Raw genomic sequence first — 16,600 nt, 5'->3', positions numbered from 1 at the left:
CACAGACACCACGTTCAGAGGGTGAAAAGATTATTTTAAGTTAGAATTGATTGGTGCAGGCAGTCTTCATAAGAGATGGAGTGGGCTGAGTTAAGAAGGAAAGAATGTTGAGAGAGGAAAAGTGAGGAATGCCATTGACACTGGTTGTGTGACTTCTTGGATATCAAACTCCAGAATTGGAACTTCATTCTACAGACGATAGAAAATTGTAACTTGTCCCAGTGGGAGATTTCTATTAGACGATGTTAAACATGACAAGTAGTTCCATAATGAGGTATGCAAACATGCAATATGCAAACCTGTGTGTGTGTGCATGTGTGCTTGTTTGGTTATTTTTGATCTGTGGTAACTTGGAAAACTTTGGTCCCCTTTTCATAATTTTGTGCATTTTCCAAGGGTTTTTCAGTGAGCTGGTTAACTTTGCACTGTACTTCTCCCAGGGGGTTCTTCTCAAAATTCATTAAATATTCCAACCCACTGGCTCCCCTGCCTCTGGAAAGTACTCAGAGCTATGAAGTCCTTGGAGTTCCTGAAGAGTTCCATACAACCTAAATGCCAGATTTCAATCAGATTATGTCTGCTACCGATAATGTTGCTTAGCAATACAGCTGAACTCCTGTCCTCACCAGTTTCCCCAGGGGACAGATGGAGTTTGCCACAGGTCAGATTCCCATAGATTGGGTGAAAGGGCCTTATCAAGTCTTGGTTCACGTTTACACTCAGAAAAGTTGTCAACAACAAAACCATGGCTAATGTTGCAGATCAAGGATGAGGTTAGGAGAATCCTGTAATGACATAGCTACAATAAAAACAAGAAAGAAAGTCATATGACAGACACGAGGGGGATTTGGCAACAGTAATATGAAGCATTTTTAGATGACATTTTGGGGGTATCATCACTCTAGGAATTGCAAAAAAAGAACATGTAAAATTTTGTGAGCAATTGCTCATGAAAGCTGAGGAGGATGTCATGAATTAGTTCAATCATTAATTATTTTGGCTACAAACTCGGGGCTCTGAGAGAAAAATGCTTCTTCGATTATAGCAGCAACAGTTGAAGTAGTCAGGAAGTTTTTTTTTTTATATAGTATTTAGTTTAGACACTTTTGCTAAAATAGGAAGCACAAGTTCAAATATTTACTGGTGCCAAGTAGGTGAAGTAAAGCTGCCTGGCATACAGCCCTAGAAAGTGAGCAGAACTGTGGCCCCAGGCAGCTTGGGTGCTCAAGATTTCCATTGCCAAGTCAGTATGAAGGCCCTGGGTAGCCAGATGTTATGCTTTATTTCTGTTTGTAGATAATCAGCTTAAAAAAACAAAATCTTTAAAGCTCAGAAGTCTGTGGGAAAAGTATATTCACAAGTCATCAAAAGTCACTTCCATCTCGCCCTATCTAGATGTCTAGCAGGGTCCATGGAAGTGGAACCAGAGACCGAGAAAGGAATGGAATCTGCAATGTGCAGTAGTAATAAGACGTAGGAAGGACTGGTCATTTAGGGTAAAAGAATGGGAAGAAAACTACATGAGAGAGGACCCAGGGGACAGGAAGAGGGAAGAAAGCCAGCAAAAATGCAGAACAAAGAATAGTCTGTGAAGAAAGGGCACAATGGGGAGGGTAGAGTTAAAACACAGAAGCCAGTTCCAGAAGTTTCGTATTTGAATCATTCTGAGCATCCAAGATTAAACACAGATCAATACTTGAAAATCTTATTCATTCATTTAGGTAATGAAGTGTACCTTTCTGGCCTTTTCCTGATACAGACCCCTCTGTTTGGGGCAAGACTTAGTCATTTTGTTGAATAGACAATATTGTAAGACATTAACATAAAATATGCCCCCCAATATTGCAGGCCAGTTTGGCTCCTCATAATGTGTGTTTGTTTCAGGTCCTTCCTACTAGTGTGTTTAAACATATACGAAATAATTCTAGGTTGCCTCTACTCATTTTTCTCTCCAAATGTTACTCGAGTGTTACAGAACTAATCTGTCAGAAAGAAGGAGCAGTTGAGGCGAAACCTACATGGAATCATTTTTGAGACTGTGGAGTGACAGATTCTGTTGTAGCAGCTGCTCGGTGCTCGAGAACCAGCTGATGATATTCTAGCATGGAATCTCTCGGGTGATGTCAGTTTCTGTGTTTCTTTCCTGTACCAACTCTCCCTGTCCTCAGTTGGTGGACCTAGCAGGAATGTAGCTTGTACCTTCCAAGAGAATGTCTGATGTCCGCTTGGGCTTTGTTTTGTCTTGTGCCCCAGATTGGTTCCTACTTTGGCAGTGTTCTAACAACAGTTGACATCGACAAAGATTCCAACACTGACCTGCTCCTGGTCGGGGCTCCCACGTACATGGGGACAGAGAAGGAGGAACAAGGAAAAGTGTACGTGTATGCCGTCAATCAGGTAATGCTATCAGAGCTGGGCAAAAAAAAACTAGAAATCTCTCTCTTTTCTTCATGTTTGAATAAGCAGTTGTTAACTTTTCTCTGTTTGAAATAACAAATAAAACTTCCAGGTCCTATCTAACCCACATGTACTCCATAAATGCAAACATTAGTAGAACAGCAACCCAGCTGCTGTAGAGAGCTGGGCATTCAATGCAGCATTCTGATGCGGGAGCTCATCTAGCATGCTTCCCAGGATCTGCACTGGCAAAAAGCTGGATTCACAAGATTCAACCAGAACCAGCCAGCAACCCATCCATTCATCTAAACCGTTACTTAGCCACTCACTGAAAGTTTTTTGAACAGAATGAACTTTCTCCATGTTCTTGGTGAAGTGGAGATGGGGATGTAGTTATAGATGGAGAAATTCATCATGTAAACCTAATATTGGAGGAACTGAGAAATTAGAAATTTATTCATTTGGCTTTAAAAAGATACAATGACAGCCTCTGTCTACACTGAATTGAATGAAGATGCTCAAATTCTCAAAATGTCTTCTTTCTGTTATTTCTGCAAGATTTTCGTTAAAATTCCTAACCCTGCTGAGGCACACATTTTCAGATGTTTTGCAGATTTTCCCATTCATGTACAAGGTTTGTTTCTTTCCAATGGTGTTTATTCCGCATGTACTTTTAAAAAACCTACTCTGTCATAGTAATGACGGAAATCTATAATATGCTGTTTCTCTTTCTTCCAGACAAGGTTTGAATATCAAATGAGCCTAGAGCCTATTAAGCAGACTTGCTGTTCATCTCTGAAGCACAAGTCATGCACAAAAGAAAACAAAAATGAGCCATGCGGGGCTCGTTTTGGAACGGCCATTGCTGCCGTAAGAGACCTCAACCTGGACGGATATAATGACGTCGTGATCGGAGCTCCGCTGGAAGATGACCACGGGGGCGCCGTGTACATCTATCATGGCAGCGGGCAGACCATCAGGAAGGAGTACGCACAAGTAAGACCTTCAGCTTGCCCATCCTTGGCTCCTGTGATAAGGGAGTTCAATGCCGGGAGTTCAATGCCAGTCATTTCCTGACTCACTGCATGAATTATTGATGGTCTTTCTTCTCACTCGATTGCATAACTAAGTTTAATTCTCTTGTAAATGTTCTCTATGAGAAATTAGCTTTTTTAAAAAAATACTTTTATGAACTTTCTTTTCTGTTTTTATTTGGTATGTCTCCAGGATCTAAAACTCTTGAAATGTGAAGAGAAATGAATATAATAAGGCTATGAAACCTCTGGAGGCAAGGCAAGGGAGGTGTACTCATTTCTGGACAGACAGAACAGTAATTACATGTTCTAGCCAATAAAGGAGATGAGATTACTGCTTTGGTATTCAGTGTCTGTGTGTTTATAATAAAATTGCATGAAATGTATGTTTATGAACTAAAGGGGTATATTTGCCTCAAATGAATTTGTGTTTCTGAAAAGTTTCATAATTTCCTCACAAGTAATCCATCTTGGAAAAATTTGAAGAATTAAGCATAGCCTGTAGGGGACTCCTGTCATGCCTTTTTGTATTTATTGCCAGTTCACAGTTCTAGTCCACAATTATACTTTTTGCTAGATAAGAAAAATATCAATTTACAGGCAATGTTTAATGTACCGTAAACACAGGAGTTTAGGTATGTGTTTGTTTTTAAGTGATCATAGTTGGCTAGGCATTGAGCAACGGCTCACAATGTAATTTACTGCGTTCCTGCTTATCTAATGGGAAAGGAAAGCAAAACATCACTTACTTCTCTTTTACATTTCTATGGTCTCTTTTGTTCAGTAGCCAACAAAGTTCTCAAAAGCCAAACCTGAATCTGGCAAAGTTGTGCTAAGTTTTCTATGGTCCTTATGACTTAATAGGAAGGCAAATAAAAGAGTGATTTCAATCACAACACTTCTATCCATTTGATAATTTGTTTCTGTTCAAAATCTTTGTGCCATTACTTAACTAGAAACAAGCAATATGAACCACAGAGCCATGGTGGAATCAAGAAATGCAGAAAGGGGCCCTTTCTTGTGTACTGCCACTTTATTCCTTCAATATTAATCCTGAAATTTTAATGGAGTGGCATTTGAAGTTAAAAAAAGAAAGCCTTTTAGTCATTAATAAACGGAATACTAGGTTGTTACAAGCAATTTGTTTTTCAAAGTGGTGGTAAATCTAGATAGAGCTTTAAACAACAAAAGAGAATGTTGGAGTTGAATTTAATTACACACAAGATGCTTTCCCAAGGACCGGTGAGGATATGCTTATTTGTTTCCATGGGAACACAGGTGTTCCCTGTGTATAGGATGATCCAAACTCAAACTCAATCATCCAGCAGAACCAGTGAGGCGAAAGATCTCCTGATCTGTTCACTGAAGAACAAGGAAGTATTTTTCAATGAGACATATACATTTAAACATGAATAAAAAAAGGTTTTCATTTTGATTTACTTTACACAGCTTCTTATTTTTGTTTCTCAAGTTAAAAAAAGAGGGTGAGAAGGCCACTGGTTTAGGCAGGATCAGTCAATTTTGATTACTTGTCACTGATCTGTATTAAAATAGTCTTGGCTTCAGCCAGTACTAAATCAGGATGCGCAGATATCAAATATACTACAAGCAGTCACTGGCACGGATCAGAATTCCAGAACTCCATTTTCACTTTTACTTTCTCACCTGCACACACCTGTGAGCCTGAGTCTGGGTCGGCAGGAAATCTTTTGGCAGATAATTGAAGAAGATAACACGTTGAAAACTGTATGTGATGGAATGTGTTTCTTAAGCTTAGCTTCAACATTCTGTAATGTCCAAACTGACTGCCAGGACATCCTTCAACTCCCTCACGTATTTGTATTTTTTCAAGATTTCCTGTGTCTTTAAATATCTCTGTGTGATGGAATTCAACAGGAAGTAGAAAGCAGAGTCAATTCTCATGTTTCTATAAAGGGTTAGATGAAATGACATTTAACTCCCCCCCATGCCTGGAGTCAGTCACCCTGAAATCATTGCATCTGCTTTGAGAACAACCATATCTGTTAAGGAACAGCTCAGCTCTGAACAAGAGGGTGTGTTCGGCAGGTTCCCAGGAGATCAAGGATTCTTTGGTAACCGACGTAAATTCTCAAGTTGATTTGAAACTGTTTTGAGCAAGCTCTTCTAATGCACAGCTCTCCATTGGTATCTTCACAGCGTATTGCATCAGGAGGGGATGGCGAGACGCTTAAGTTTTTTGGCCAGTCTATCCATGGAGAAATGGATTTGAATGGTGATGGGCTGACTGATGTGACTATTGGGGGCCTTGGTGGTGCTGCCCTCTTCTGGTATGTATTTTAATAACATTCCGGTAATGGGATAATAGAGGAGGCTTTCTCAACTCCAGAGCTTAGGGCTACGACAGGTGTGCATGGCATATCACATCATTCATCTGGGTAAACTAGATAAAGTCAGGAAAATCTCAAGAAAAACAGGAAGCCAGAGTTAAGGAGCCAGTAGAACAAACTGCTAATTTAAGTGTAACTATGCTTGAAGCTGAAATAGGAACTGTGTGTTAGGGAAGGCGTAGAGGAGGTGAAGATATTGTAGAAGATGTGTGTAGACAAGAAAGCAACTCTGTGTCACCTGGTTTTAGGAATAAGCGACTCTTCATGCATAGACCAAATGCATGGAGATAGACACTTGTGCCGCTGCTCAGGTAGAGGCATCTTCAGCACCCCCTTGCTCAGCCTTCGAAGTGCCCACAGCCCAGGATCACCTGAGCTGTTTTCATTCATCTCAGAAGTCAAGACAAAGGACAAATATATTGTTTAATGATTACTTATTTATCACAAAGTAACATTCACCAATAACATTAATAACAAGGGCTTTACCCAGTTAAAAAGTCTTTTGAGGGCCCAGCGGCGTGGCCTAGTGGCTAAAGTCCTCGCCTTGAATGCCCCGGGATCCCATATGGGCGCTGGTTCTAATCCCGGCAGCTCCACTTCCCATCCAGCTCCCTGCTTGTAGCCTGGGAAAGCAGTTGAGGACGGCCCAATGCATTGGGACCCTGTACCCGCATGGGAGACCCGGAAGAGGTTCCTGGCTCCCGGCTTCGGATCGATGGCGCACCGGCCCATTGTGGCTCACTTGGGGAGTGAAACATCGGATGGAAGATCTTCCTCTCTGTATATCCGGCTTTCCAATAATAATAAATCTTTAAAAAAAAAAAAGTCTTTTGAAAAAAGATTCTATTTGAAAAAAAATAGTATAAAAAGCCAGAATAAGCTTAGTTTCCAGGATAATTTTGAAAAATGCTATAAACTTTATTAAGAAACATGTGATGGCTCAACACAGTGACTCAGTGGCTAAATCCTCACTTTACAAGCACCAGGATGCCCTGGGGCGCCAGTTCATGTTTCGGCTGAGCTACTCCCCATCCAGCTCCCTGTTTGTAGCCTCAGGAAGTGGCGGAGGATAACCCACAGCCTCAGGATCCTACACCTGCATGGGAGACCTAGAGGAGGCTCCTGGCTCCTAGCTTAGGATCAGCTCAGCTTTGGCTGTTGTGGCCGTTTGGAGAGTGAACCAGGAAAGGCGGATCTTTCTCTCTGTCTCTCCTTCTCTCCGTGAATCTGATCTGCCTTTCCAATAAAACTAAGTAAACATTTTAAAAAGAACTGTGTGAAAGAAAGGCTTCAGAAGTAGAGCAGGAGTAAGCATTGCCTCTATATGAAGTACCCATTTTCATTTCTCAGAATGGCTGCTTTGATTGAGTGTAATCCAAATTTTAAAAACAAAGCCTCAATGGTCTTTTTTTCAAAAATTTATTCACAAGCGCTAAAAAATGTGAAAAATGGAGTCATGAAATCACTGAATTTGTTATGATTTAAGGTGATACGCAAAAACTGAAGGTCACATAAAATATTTTCTCAATTTTACACATATCATAGCCATTACGTTAAAAACTGCATTCAGTTTTGCAACAGAGAGGAAAGAAAACTGAAGGCTGACTGCTTAGAAGAGGAGGGCGTTGGACAACTGAGTGTCCTTGACATTGATGAGGGCTCACCCCAAACCCACACTCCAAACCAGCGGTCACCAGCGTCAGGAGCCAAGGGTGCGCTTCATTTTTGCTTGCACTGTTAAACTTGAATCGGTTTGATAAAGGCAACTTTGCATTCCCCAATTTTGTTTCAAAGGCTTCTTACAAAGCTATGAAAACATAATTGTGCCCTTTCTAATCCCCTAAACAAGTCAAAAAATAAGAACCAGTTCCGTGTCACTCCCAAGCTCTGTTGATACAAAAATAATCCAGGATACTGTGATTAAAGACCAAGACATACAGCGCTGCGACAGGGCTGAAGAGTGGTCACAAAAGTCCTGTCACCTGGACTAGACGGAGCCCTCGCCCCAACCAGGCGCAGAAAGAATGTCTGGGGTGGGAACTCAGCACAGCCCCTCATGCCTGGGGAATCTACTTTAGCAGAAAACTAGGCATCACTGCCAAACAATAGGCTTTAAAACTCATCAGAACATGTTCACTGTCCGGATGTCTGCAGTGGCTGGCCGCTCTGGGCTAGGCTGCAACCAGGAGCTTGGAACCCCACCCAGGCCTCCCACAGGGGTGGCAAAGATGCGAGCCCTCGGCCCACCTGCTGCTGCTTCCCCAGGCACATCAGTAGGGAGCAGGATCTGAAGCAGAGCATCCAGGGCTCAAACTAGCTTGCTGATAAGGGATTCTCATGTGAGTATGATACGCAGTAGCTTAACTCATTGTACCACAAAGCCAGCCCCTGACTTGTGGCCTGGGAAGACCATCGTGGATGGCCCAAGGCCTTGGGACCCTGCACCCGCATGGGAGACCCGGAGGAGCTCCTGGCTCCTGGCTTCAGATCAGTGCAGCACCGACCATTGTAGTCACTTGGGGAGTGAATCATTGGATGTAAGATCTTCCTCTCTGTCTCCCCTCCTCTCTGTATATCTGCCTCTCCAATAAAAATCAATAAATAAATCTTTAAAAAAAAAAAAAGAACAGAGAAGCATTCATAGTCCAGTTAAAAGCCTCAGCTTTTACCACTTCTCAACAGGGAGAAATCCTGGTTATTTTCAAAATATTGTTTTGGTTTTAAGCTTAGGCCTGGGCACGTGATTCCATCTCTTTCCCAACACAGACGAAAACTAAATCTTCAGCCTCTGAACCAAGAGCCCACTGAATCCCAAAACCAACCAACCAATTCCCCCCAGCCCCCACACCCAGGTGTGCTCAGAGCAGTGGTGGCAGTCCCTTCTGTACCGGGAGGTTCCTAAAGGCAGTGTAGGATTCCCTTGGATGCGCTCACACTGCGCACCCACACAGAAAGCTGTAAGCCCCATCGTTTGCTTGTTGGCAGGTCCCGAGATGTGGCTGTAGTTAAAGTGACCATGAATTTTGAACCCAATAAAGTGAACATTCAAAAGAAAAACTGTCGCGTAGAGGGAAAAGAGACGGTCTGCATAAACGCCACAGTGTGTTTCGGCGTGAAGCTCAAGTCTAAAGAAGACACGGTTTACGAAGCCGGTAAGTGGCATGACTCCAGCAAACGCGTTTGGGCAGAGGACAGTCTTGCCGCAGCGTGCTGAAGCCCGGTAGGATATGTTCCCTTGAGCATAGGAACTGTGCATCACATGGACGCTAAGAATAGGTTGAGTCTTTGGGAGGAAAAAAAAAATTCTGCTGCGGAAGGAATACATTTATTTTTTTCCTATACTGCTAACTTGAGGAGTTGGACTCTGAAAAGTCAGCCCACCTAAGCACTTGTGTAAATTATTTTTTTTAAATTGTTATAGATATGCAATACCGTGTCACCCTGGATTCACTAAGACAGATATCACGAAGTTTTTTCTCTGGAACTCAAGAAAGAAAGGTCCAAAGAAACATCACAGTCCGAGAATCCAAGTGCACGAAGCACTCCTTCTACATGTTGGCAAGTAAATCATTTCTAAGAGCTGCCTCTCTCCCAGGCACGGGCGGAGCGCAGGGGCCTTTTCCCGGTCAAGCAAATGCTCACAGTTTACTCCAGTGTACACTTGGTAAACTTTGTTCATTTGCTTCTTATCAAAAAATTACAAGTCCCATCTCCCCTGTGTGTCCCATCAGATATCCATCCATGAAGGAATAGAGGAGGAAAGCCACAGTGTATTACTTATGAGATCTTCTTCGGTTTTTCATTTCCTTTATTTGGTCTTTTACCTTGAATCTGTGAGTCTCATTGATGAAGCGAGGCTAGGAGGTGATTAACCGCAAGGGCCGACTGTTGGACCGTGTGGCTTCTGTAGTCCTAGGTGCATCTCTTGCTCTTTGGCTTAAGGGATGAAGAGTAGTATTTTGTGTCATCTGTAAGCTTTATGCTACTTCAGTTTCCATTCAGTGAATAAGGGAGACTTGGACAGCAAGTTTTTAACCTCAAAAATGACTAGTGAGCCAGTGTGAACCATTTTAAATGTGTTATATTGGAACACTGTCTGAAGTGAGTGTTCTCAATTGAGAGAAGGAAATTGTTAAATATTTTCTTAAAATATACATGACAGTGATCTTTAAAAAACATAATAAACATAACAAAGCTAATGAGAAAACACTGATGTTAGTAGGTGAGATTAAGATTTATAGAGTTAAAAGTGGCCTTGAACTTTTAAAGGAAATACTATTTCCCATCTCCAGTGTATTTACATACTTTATGTACTCATATTATATATTTGAAAATTGTAATTAGGGGAAGACAGTGATTTTCATGTCTGTGTTCCTGATGATATATCTATTTTATATACATATATATATATATATACACACATATATATATATTACAGATAGATAAACTTATTCTGTCAACACTAAAGTCAAGCTGTGCTCTGGAAAAGTAAAGCTGGAGTTGTCTTTATTGATTAGCTCAGCAAGACTGGCCACTCAGGGAGCTAGACTTTGGGTAAAAATTTGAGTACCCAGATATGACACTGCGTCCAAATCATTATAAAACCACGACACTTGTGTTATGCACAAATTCAGCATCTATATTATATCCAGGTATCAGGGTTGGTGGGAATAGACTAGTTTTCAAGTTTCCAAAAGCTTTCTTTTGGGTTTGAAGAGACATTTAACATTTGCTGTAGAGTCAGCCAGAGTAAAATTGGTATCACAACTTCCACGCATACTAAGTGATTTTGGTGAAATTGTTTAGTCCCACAAAGGCTCAGCTTTTCACCTATGAAATGGTTATTTCCCCAAGAATACTTTTGAAATAATCCACAGTAATCTATGAAAAGTACCAATGTAGTCATGTTCGTATCATTTTCACATCATTTTACATTATAAAATTTTTGTAAGTCTGTAAGTATTGTATTAATGAAAATAACTAGATTTAGATAAAGTTCACCCCTTTAAAACTGGGAGACTTTCCTAGCAGCCTAACATACTGATTTTTGCCACAAAGTCCCAGAAGCAATATTCGTGCTATACAAGTGGCTCTGGCTGTGTGTCCGGATGTGCCCAGCCCCCTGCTGACTCCTTGGGCAGCGGTAGATGCTCAGACTTGGAAGTCCCCACATTCCACGTAGGGCCCTTGTCAAGACATAATGGCTGTCCCCCTCCAGCAGAGCTAAAGCCAGGTGAAGTCAGGGTCAGGTTAGGTATCCAAGCATGTCATATAAGCCTGACCCCGGGGGCAGGGGCCAAAGAAGGAAGCTCATACAAGATTAAAACAGCAGTAAACACGACACCAGTTGCTTATTTCATATTTCAACTTGCAGGACAAACATGACTTCCAGGACTCGGTGAGAATAACCCTGGATTTTAATCTCACTGATCCAGAAAATGGGCCCGTTCTCGATGATGCTCTACCAAACTCAGTACACGAACATGTAAGTCAACTTTTTACACATCATGCTTACTCATGAATATGCTAAGAAAAATTCTGGAATATACATAGAGCCCTGAATCAATTATATTTCTAAAAATAGATCCTTCTAGGTCTCTCCCATGCCTACTAATTTACTATTGTTGGAATTCAAGAGAACTAAAAAAAAAAAAAAATGATACTCATTTTTACCTCAGCTTAAGTTAGAACAAATGGCAAGAAATGTCCCTCATCCTGCTGCTAAACATGGGGCTTTGGAGGAAGCTCTAAGTCTCAGAAGTGTCCGCATATTGAACCTGGGACTTCAGCCACCGACAGACAGCTCATGTTAACACTGTACTGATGCATCCGTGGCCTTCTCCATCAGGGAGACCTCCCCAGAAAACTCTCAAAGTACAGGAGTGCCTCTCCCAGGCACACTACTGCCCCCACAAACAGAAGAGACAGGAAGGGACAGAGCTGTGTTTACCCAAGTCCCGTTTCCAAATTTAGAGTTCACTGCTCCTTTTACAAGAGTGAATGGAGGGTCAGAGAAGGGGAAGGTGTTCTGCGACATCAGTGGAAGAAACATTAGGGATAGGGAATCCGTTTTCCCAGTGTGCCTATTCTCCACTCTCCCTTACTCCCTACTAAACATAGTTATGGTCTTCTATGTACCAGGCGCTGGTCCTTCCATCTCAAGTAGGAAGCAGGTGTTAAGTGGTAATGAAAGATTATGCAGGAGAATTTCAGAATCCAACAGGGGCAGCCCTGAAGCTGAAACACTTATGTTGAGACCTGAAGGATGAGTTCATTTCTGATCCTATTTAGAGGAGCAGATGGAGAGAAATGGGGTGGGGATAGTGTGTGTCAAGTTTCAGGGCAGTTAAAGCTAATGAGCAAGGTGAAGGCAGGGGCAGATTATTGATGACTCAAAGCCACTGCACACATTTTAAACTTTTTAAAGAGTAGTGCTCTTACAGGTTTAAATTTGGGTCTATGATGGGATTTCAGGAGCAACATGAAGAATGATTGGTGGTAAATAGGTATGTGTGGGGGAGATTGGTTGGAAAGCCAGCGCGGCTTCATTGCAGGGAGGATGTGAGCATGCTTGGTGGTGCTGGTAGAGGAGACAGAAGCTTCCGTAGGCTCTAGGCACTGTAAAAGCCAGCAGGGTGGGATGAACAGTGTTTGGCAATGGATTGCATGCAGGACAGGGGCTGAAGAAGACTCGAGGAGTGTGTGCCTTGGCCGCTTTCCATCCCCATGGCGGAGATTTCTGAGTATTTGATTCTTTTTCAAGGAAAACCATCACAACTGGAATTGAGTAGATCTAGATCTTAGAATTCTTGACATGTTCTTTTTCAAACTGTCCTCTGGCAGACAAAGTCAGCGAACACTTGTGTGGACATGGTATATCCTTAAAAGGACTAGAAGAACTGGTATCCATCAGTAAAATGTGGCTGTTTTCCCCTAACCTTACAGGAATAAGACATCAAAGTCTTTAAGATTTCTGCAATGCAATTGGTTACCTATATAAGTGAATAGACTTATTCAGGCACTGTCATTTCTGGTTCACAGATTGGTAGGTAATGTTCAATACCCTTCAATGAATTTTGAATGAAAGACTTTCCTGTGACCATTTCAGATTCCTTTTGCTAAAGACTGTGGAAACAAGGAAAAGTGCATCACAGACCTCACCCTGGATGTGTCCACCACAGAGAAAGGCCTGCTGGTTGTCAGATCCCACAATGACAAGCTGAATGTGAGCCTCACAGTCAGAAACAAAAGGGACAGTGCCTACAACACCAGAACCATAGTGAATTACTCTCCAAACCTCATTTTTTCGGGAATTGAGGTAAACTTTTTTCACTCTTGTAGCAATCCTTTGTTGAACTAACTTCTCATAGTACTGAGGTATTTGCCTTTATAATACTGATTTTAGGAAAACAGCACTTTGTTCAAAATGAGTCCTCACTAATAGTAAAAGCATATTTTTTTTTTAAAAAAAGAGCTTTTGTTTTCTTTCTTTGAAGATGTGTGTCTCTTTTTAGATTCATTGTGAGAAAAAAACTGATGTGTCAAAACTATTTACTTCACAGAGTCCCTAACCCACTGAAACTGAGTCAGGGGAAAACATGTGGCAATCAAATCCAGGCCTGAGGATGCAGAGGGAGACTTCCCCAACTAAAAGAAAAAGATTCACATGCAGAAAAGAGAACACACCACTTCCCCCCTTCCCATACAACATCCTTACTTTGGCGAGCGATTTGTGTTGGAATATTACATTTTATTAACTCATGATTTTTTTAATTTTTTTTGTCAAGACATGCCATATCACTGATCATTAGTGTTTCCCAATTTGAATTCTGCTTTTTAAATTCTAACATCCGAATGAATCTTCTTAAGTTTCAATTCTGGGTTTATTATCTGATTGATGATTGGCGTCATTCCCAGTAGAAAGCAGTACACCTGGAACAGGCACTGGTACGGGTGTTTAAGGTGCCTGAGTCACACGTCGGAGGGTCTGGGTTCGATGCCAAGCTCTGACCCCTGGCTTCCGCTGCCTGATGACGCACACTGCGGAGAAGTGCTGATGGCTCAAATGATTGGGTCTGTGCTCTCCCGGGCACCTGGCTCTGCATTCTGTGCTGCTCTGAGTCGCCAAGGAGATTCTGGGAGGAAGGCAGCAGATGGGAGCATGCTCTCTCACTCTCTTTCCTTCTTTTTCTCTCTCCTAATACTATAAAATAAAGGAGTCATTTAATGTTTGATAACATTAAAACTGTATTGCTTCTGTTAATTCAGATGTTCATGAATATTTCTTTCTAGTTGTTAGATACCACTTAGAGACATGATTAAGATATATCTTATGTTACTATGCCATATTTTGGATTCAGCTATAAATATTAATCATACATAGAAATGAGCAAATTAGTGTTAAACTATATTGCCACTGAAGTTATCTCTGAAAAGGAAACTTTCCGGCCAACCATTGCCTGTGTGCTGTTGAGCTGACTTCCCAGCCTGGCCAGAGGCAGAGCCATCAGGGCAGTGGTGCCCGTATCAGTAACAGCCACAACAGTGACAGCCACCCTTTCATGAGACCCATCAGATGCTAGCTCTCTAGATTTCACTTCACTCTCATAAACTATTTTGTCAGTATGCATTATTATACCACCAAGATGAGAAACTAAATGCTTTTGCACATTTTAACATTTCTGTAATTGCAATGTACAACTGATATTGTGCCTACTTAACTGGAAGCATGATTTTCTTTCCTTATTGGTGGATAAAATAGTGGCACATCTCATAGTCAGGGTCTTTTTATGTGCTTTATTTACTTTTTTTTTAAAGATTTATTTTATTACAAAGTCAGATATACAGAGGAGGAGAGACAGAGGAAGATCTTCCGTCCGATGATTCACTCCCCAAGTGAGCCGCAATGGGCCAGTGCGCGCCAATCCGATGCCAGGAACCAAGAATCTCCTCCAGGTCTCCCACGCAGGTGCAGGGTCCCAATGCAATGGGCCGTCCTCTACTGCTTTCCCAGGCCACAAGCAGGGAGCTGGATGGGAATTGGGACTGCCAGGAATTAGAACCGGCGCCCTTATGGGATCCCAGGGCGTTCAAGGCGAGGACTTTAACTGCTAGGTCACGCCGCTGGGCCCTATTTACTTTTTTTTGAAAGTCATATTTGACAGAGAGAAAGAGATAGAGATAGATAGAGAGAAAGAGAGAGAGAGAGAGAGAGATTCCTTCTGCTCGTTCACTCCCCAAATGGCTCCCAATAGCCAGAGCTGAGCTGATTAGGAGCCAGAAGATCTTCTTTCCAGGTTTCCTAAGTGGGCACAGGTTTCCAAGGACTTGAGCCGTCCTCCACTGCTTTCAGAGAGCTGAATCAGAAGTGGAGCAGCCAGGACACGAACCAGAACCCATAGGGGATGTGGGTGCTAACAGGTTGAGGATTAGCCTGATACACCACTGGGCCAGGCTCAATGTTTATCTGATGTTCGGTACAATTAGAGGACTAACTCGCCTGATAGAAAATCTGTCCCAGAAATATCTTGATAAGGATAAGGATAAGCCACCAACAATGGAGTCTATCTTTAAACCCTAGTGGACACAGTTCAGAGCCCATGCTGTTAGCCAGCTGCTTAAATCTGCTGCGGAGTATTAGGCACTGTATGCTTTTCTGCGCAGGTCTACTACATGTGATCTATGTGGTTCAGCCACTACAATCACCCTGTGCAAGAAGTGCTGTTAGAACTTCAGTATCACTACTATTTAGCCAGGGGAGTGCACTGTGCTTTGTCCTCCAGATGCCCTCAAATGATGTTTTCAGATTTCCCTAAGCTCTGGAACAGGTAGTCCAAGAATCTTGTGACTCCTGCAGCTAACCAAAGAGACAAACACTAACAAGGCAGCCACCAAGACACAGTTGGGAAATTCTAAAAAGAGCCAGTTTAAGTTTCTCACCTGCTTGCCTGCTATAATTGTATTTCCTTTCACTTCCCAGGGCATCCAAAAAGACAGTTGTGAATCCAATCGTAACCTCACGTGTAAAGTCGGTTACCCTTTTCTAAGAAAAGGAGAAATGGTGAGTAGCTTATACAAAATACATGGGGCCACTGAACATGAAAAATAGTATGTGCAAAGCCACTTAGATAATATAAGTCCTTCTGATGGTAATTGAGAATGCTGTAGATGAACAAAGTTGAGTTCATGATTTTTACAGCTTAGAATTACTACGGTCTGTATGTCTGTGCACCCTCAAAACTTATATGCTAGAATGCGATCTTCAACCATTTGGCTATTCAGAGGCCAGGCCCTTATGAAGGCTAATATTAAGAGGTAGGTCATTTGGAATTAGTGACCTTATAAAAGAAGCCCAGGAGAGTTCATTGTCACCACTTTGCCATTTGAGGATGTGCATCAACCAACACATATCAAGGACGATACCTCTCCAGGCTCTGAAACCACTGGTGTGTTGATCTTGGAATTCCCAGTCTCCACAACTGTGAACAATAAGTTTCCATTGGCTACAAATGACCTCCTTTAAAGTTTTTTTTACATCAGCAAAGAGCACAAGTTAAGACAAAATCAAGAGTCAATTGCTGTGTAAGCAAAAATCAAGCCATAAGACAAAATTTCTGCTAAATAAATGGCTGCACTACTTGACATTCACCCAGCAATGGTTGAGAGCCCCCCTTTCTCTAGATTGTTGTCCATCTCCTTTATACTAGCTTAATATTTTGTTATTTTAAGATATCTTATTCTTAATTTACACTCCAGTCAAAGGCTTAATGCTCCACAAAATAAATAGTCCAATAAATGAAA

General features: G+C 41.8%; 1 protein-coding gene across 1 annotated transcript in view; it reads left to right on the top strand.

Annotated features, from left to right (window-relative positions):
• The window catches only part of ITGA1 (integrin subunit alpha 1), a 92,199-nt gene that overhangs the window by 54,116 nt on the left and 21,483 nt on the right, over nucleotides 1-16,600 (top strand). Inside the window, exons 12-19 of the mRNA XM_004583792.3 lie at nucleotides 2,254-2,397; nucleotides 3,136-3,393; nucleotides 5,610-5,740; nucleotides 8,786-8,952; nucleotides 9,222-9,358; nucleotides 11,175-11,285; nucleotides 12,909-13,118; nucleotides 15,780-15,860. Of these exons, the coding sequence (XP_004583849.2) occupies nucleotides 2,254-2,397; nucleotides 3,136-3,393; nucleotides 5,610-5,740; nucleotides 8,786-8,952; nucleotides 9,222-9,358; nucleotides 11,175-11,285; nucleotides 12,909-13,118; nucleotides 15,780-15,860 (1,239 nt within the window). The remainder of the gene's footprint in view (nucleotides 1-2,253; nucleotides 2,398-3,135; nucleotides 3,394-5,609; nucleotides 5,741-8,785; nucleotides 8,953-9,221; nucleotides 9,359-11,174; nucleotides 11,286-12,908; nucleotides 13,119-15,779; nucleotides 15,861-16,600) is intronic.

This window comes from Ochotona princeps, chromosome 23, assembly GCF_030435755.1.
Source record: "Ochotona princeps isolate mOchPri1 chromosome 23, mOchPri1.hap1, whole genome shotgun sequence".
Classification (NCBI taxonomy): Eukaryota; Metazoa; Chordata; class Mammalia; order Lagomorpha; family Ochotonidae; genus Ochotona; species Ochotona princeps.
This window is presented reverse-complemented; position numbering and strand designations above follow the sequence as displayed.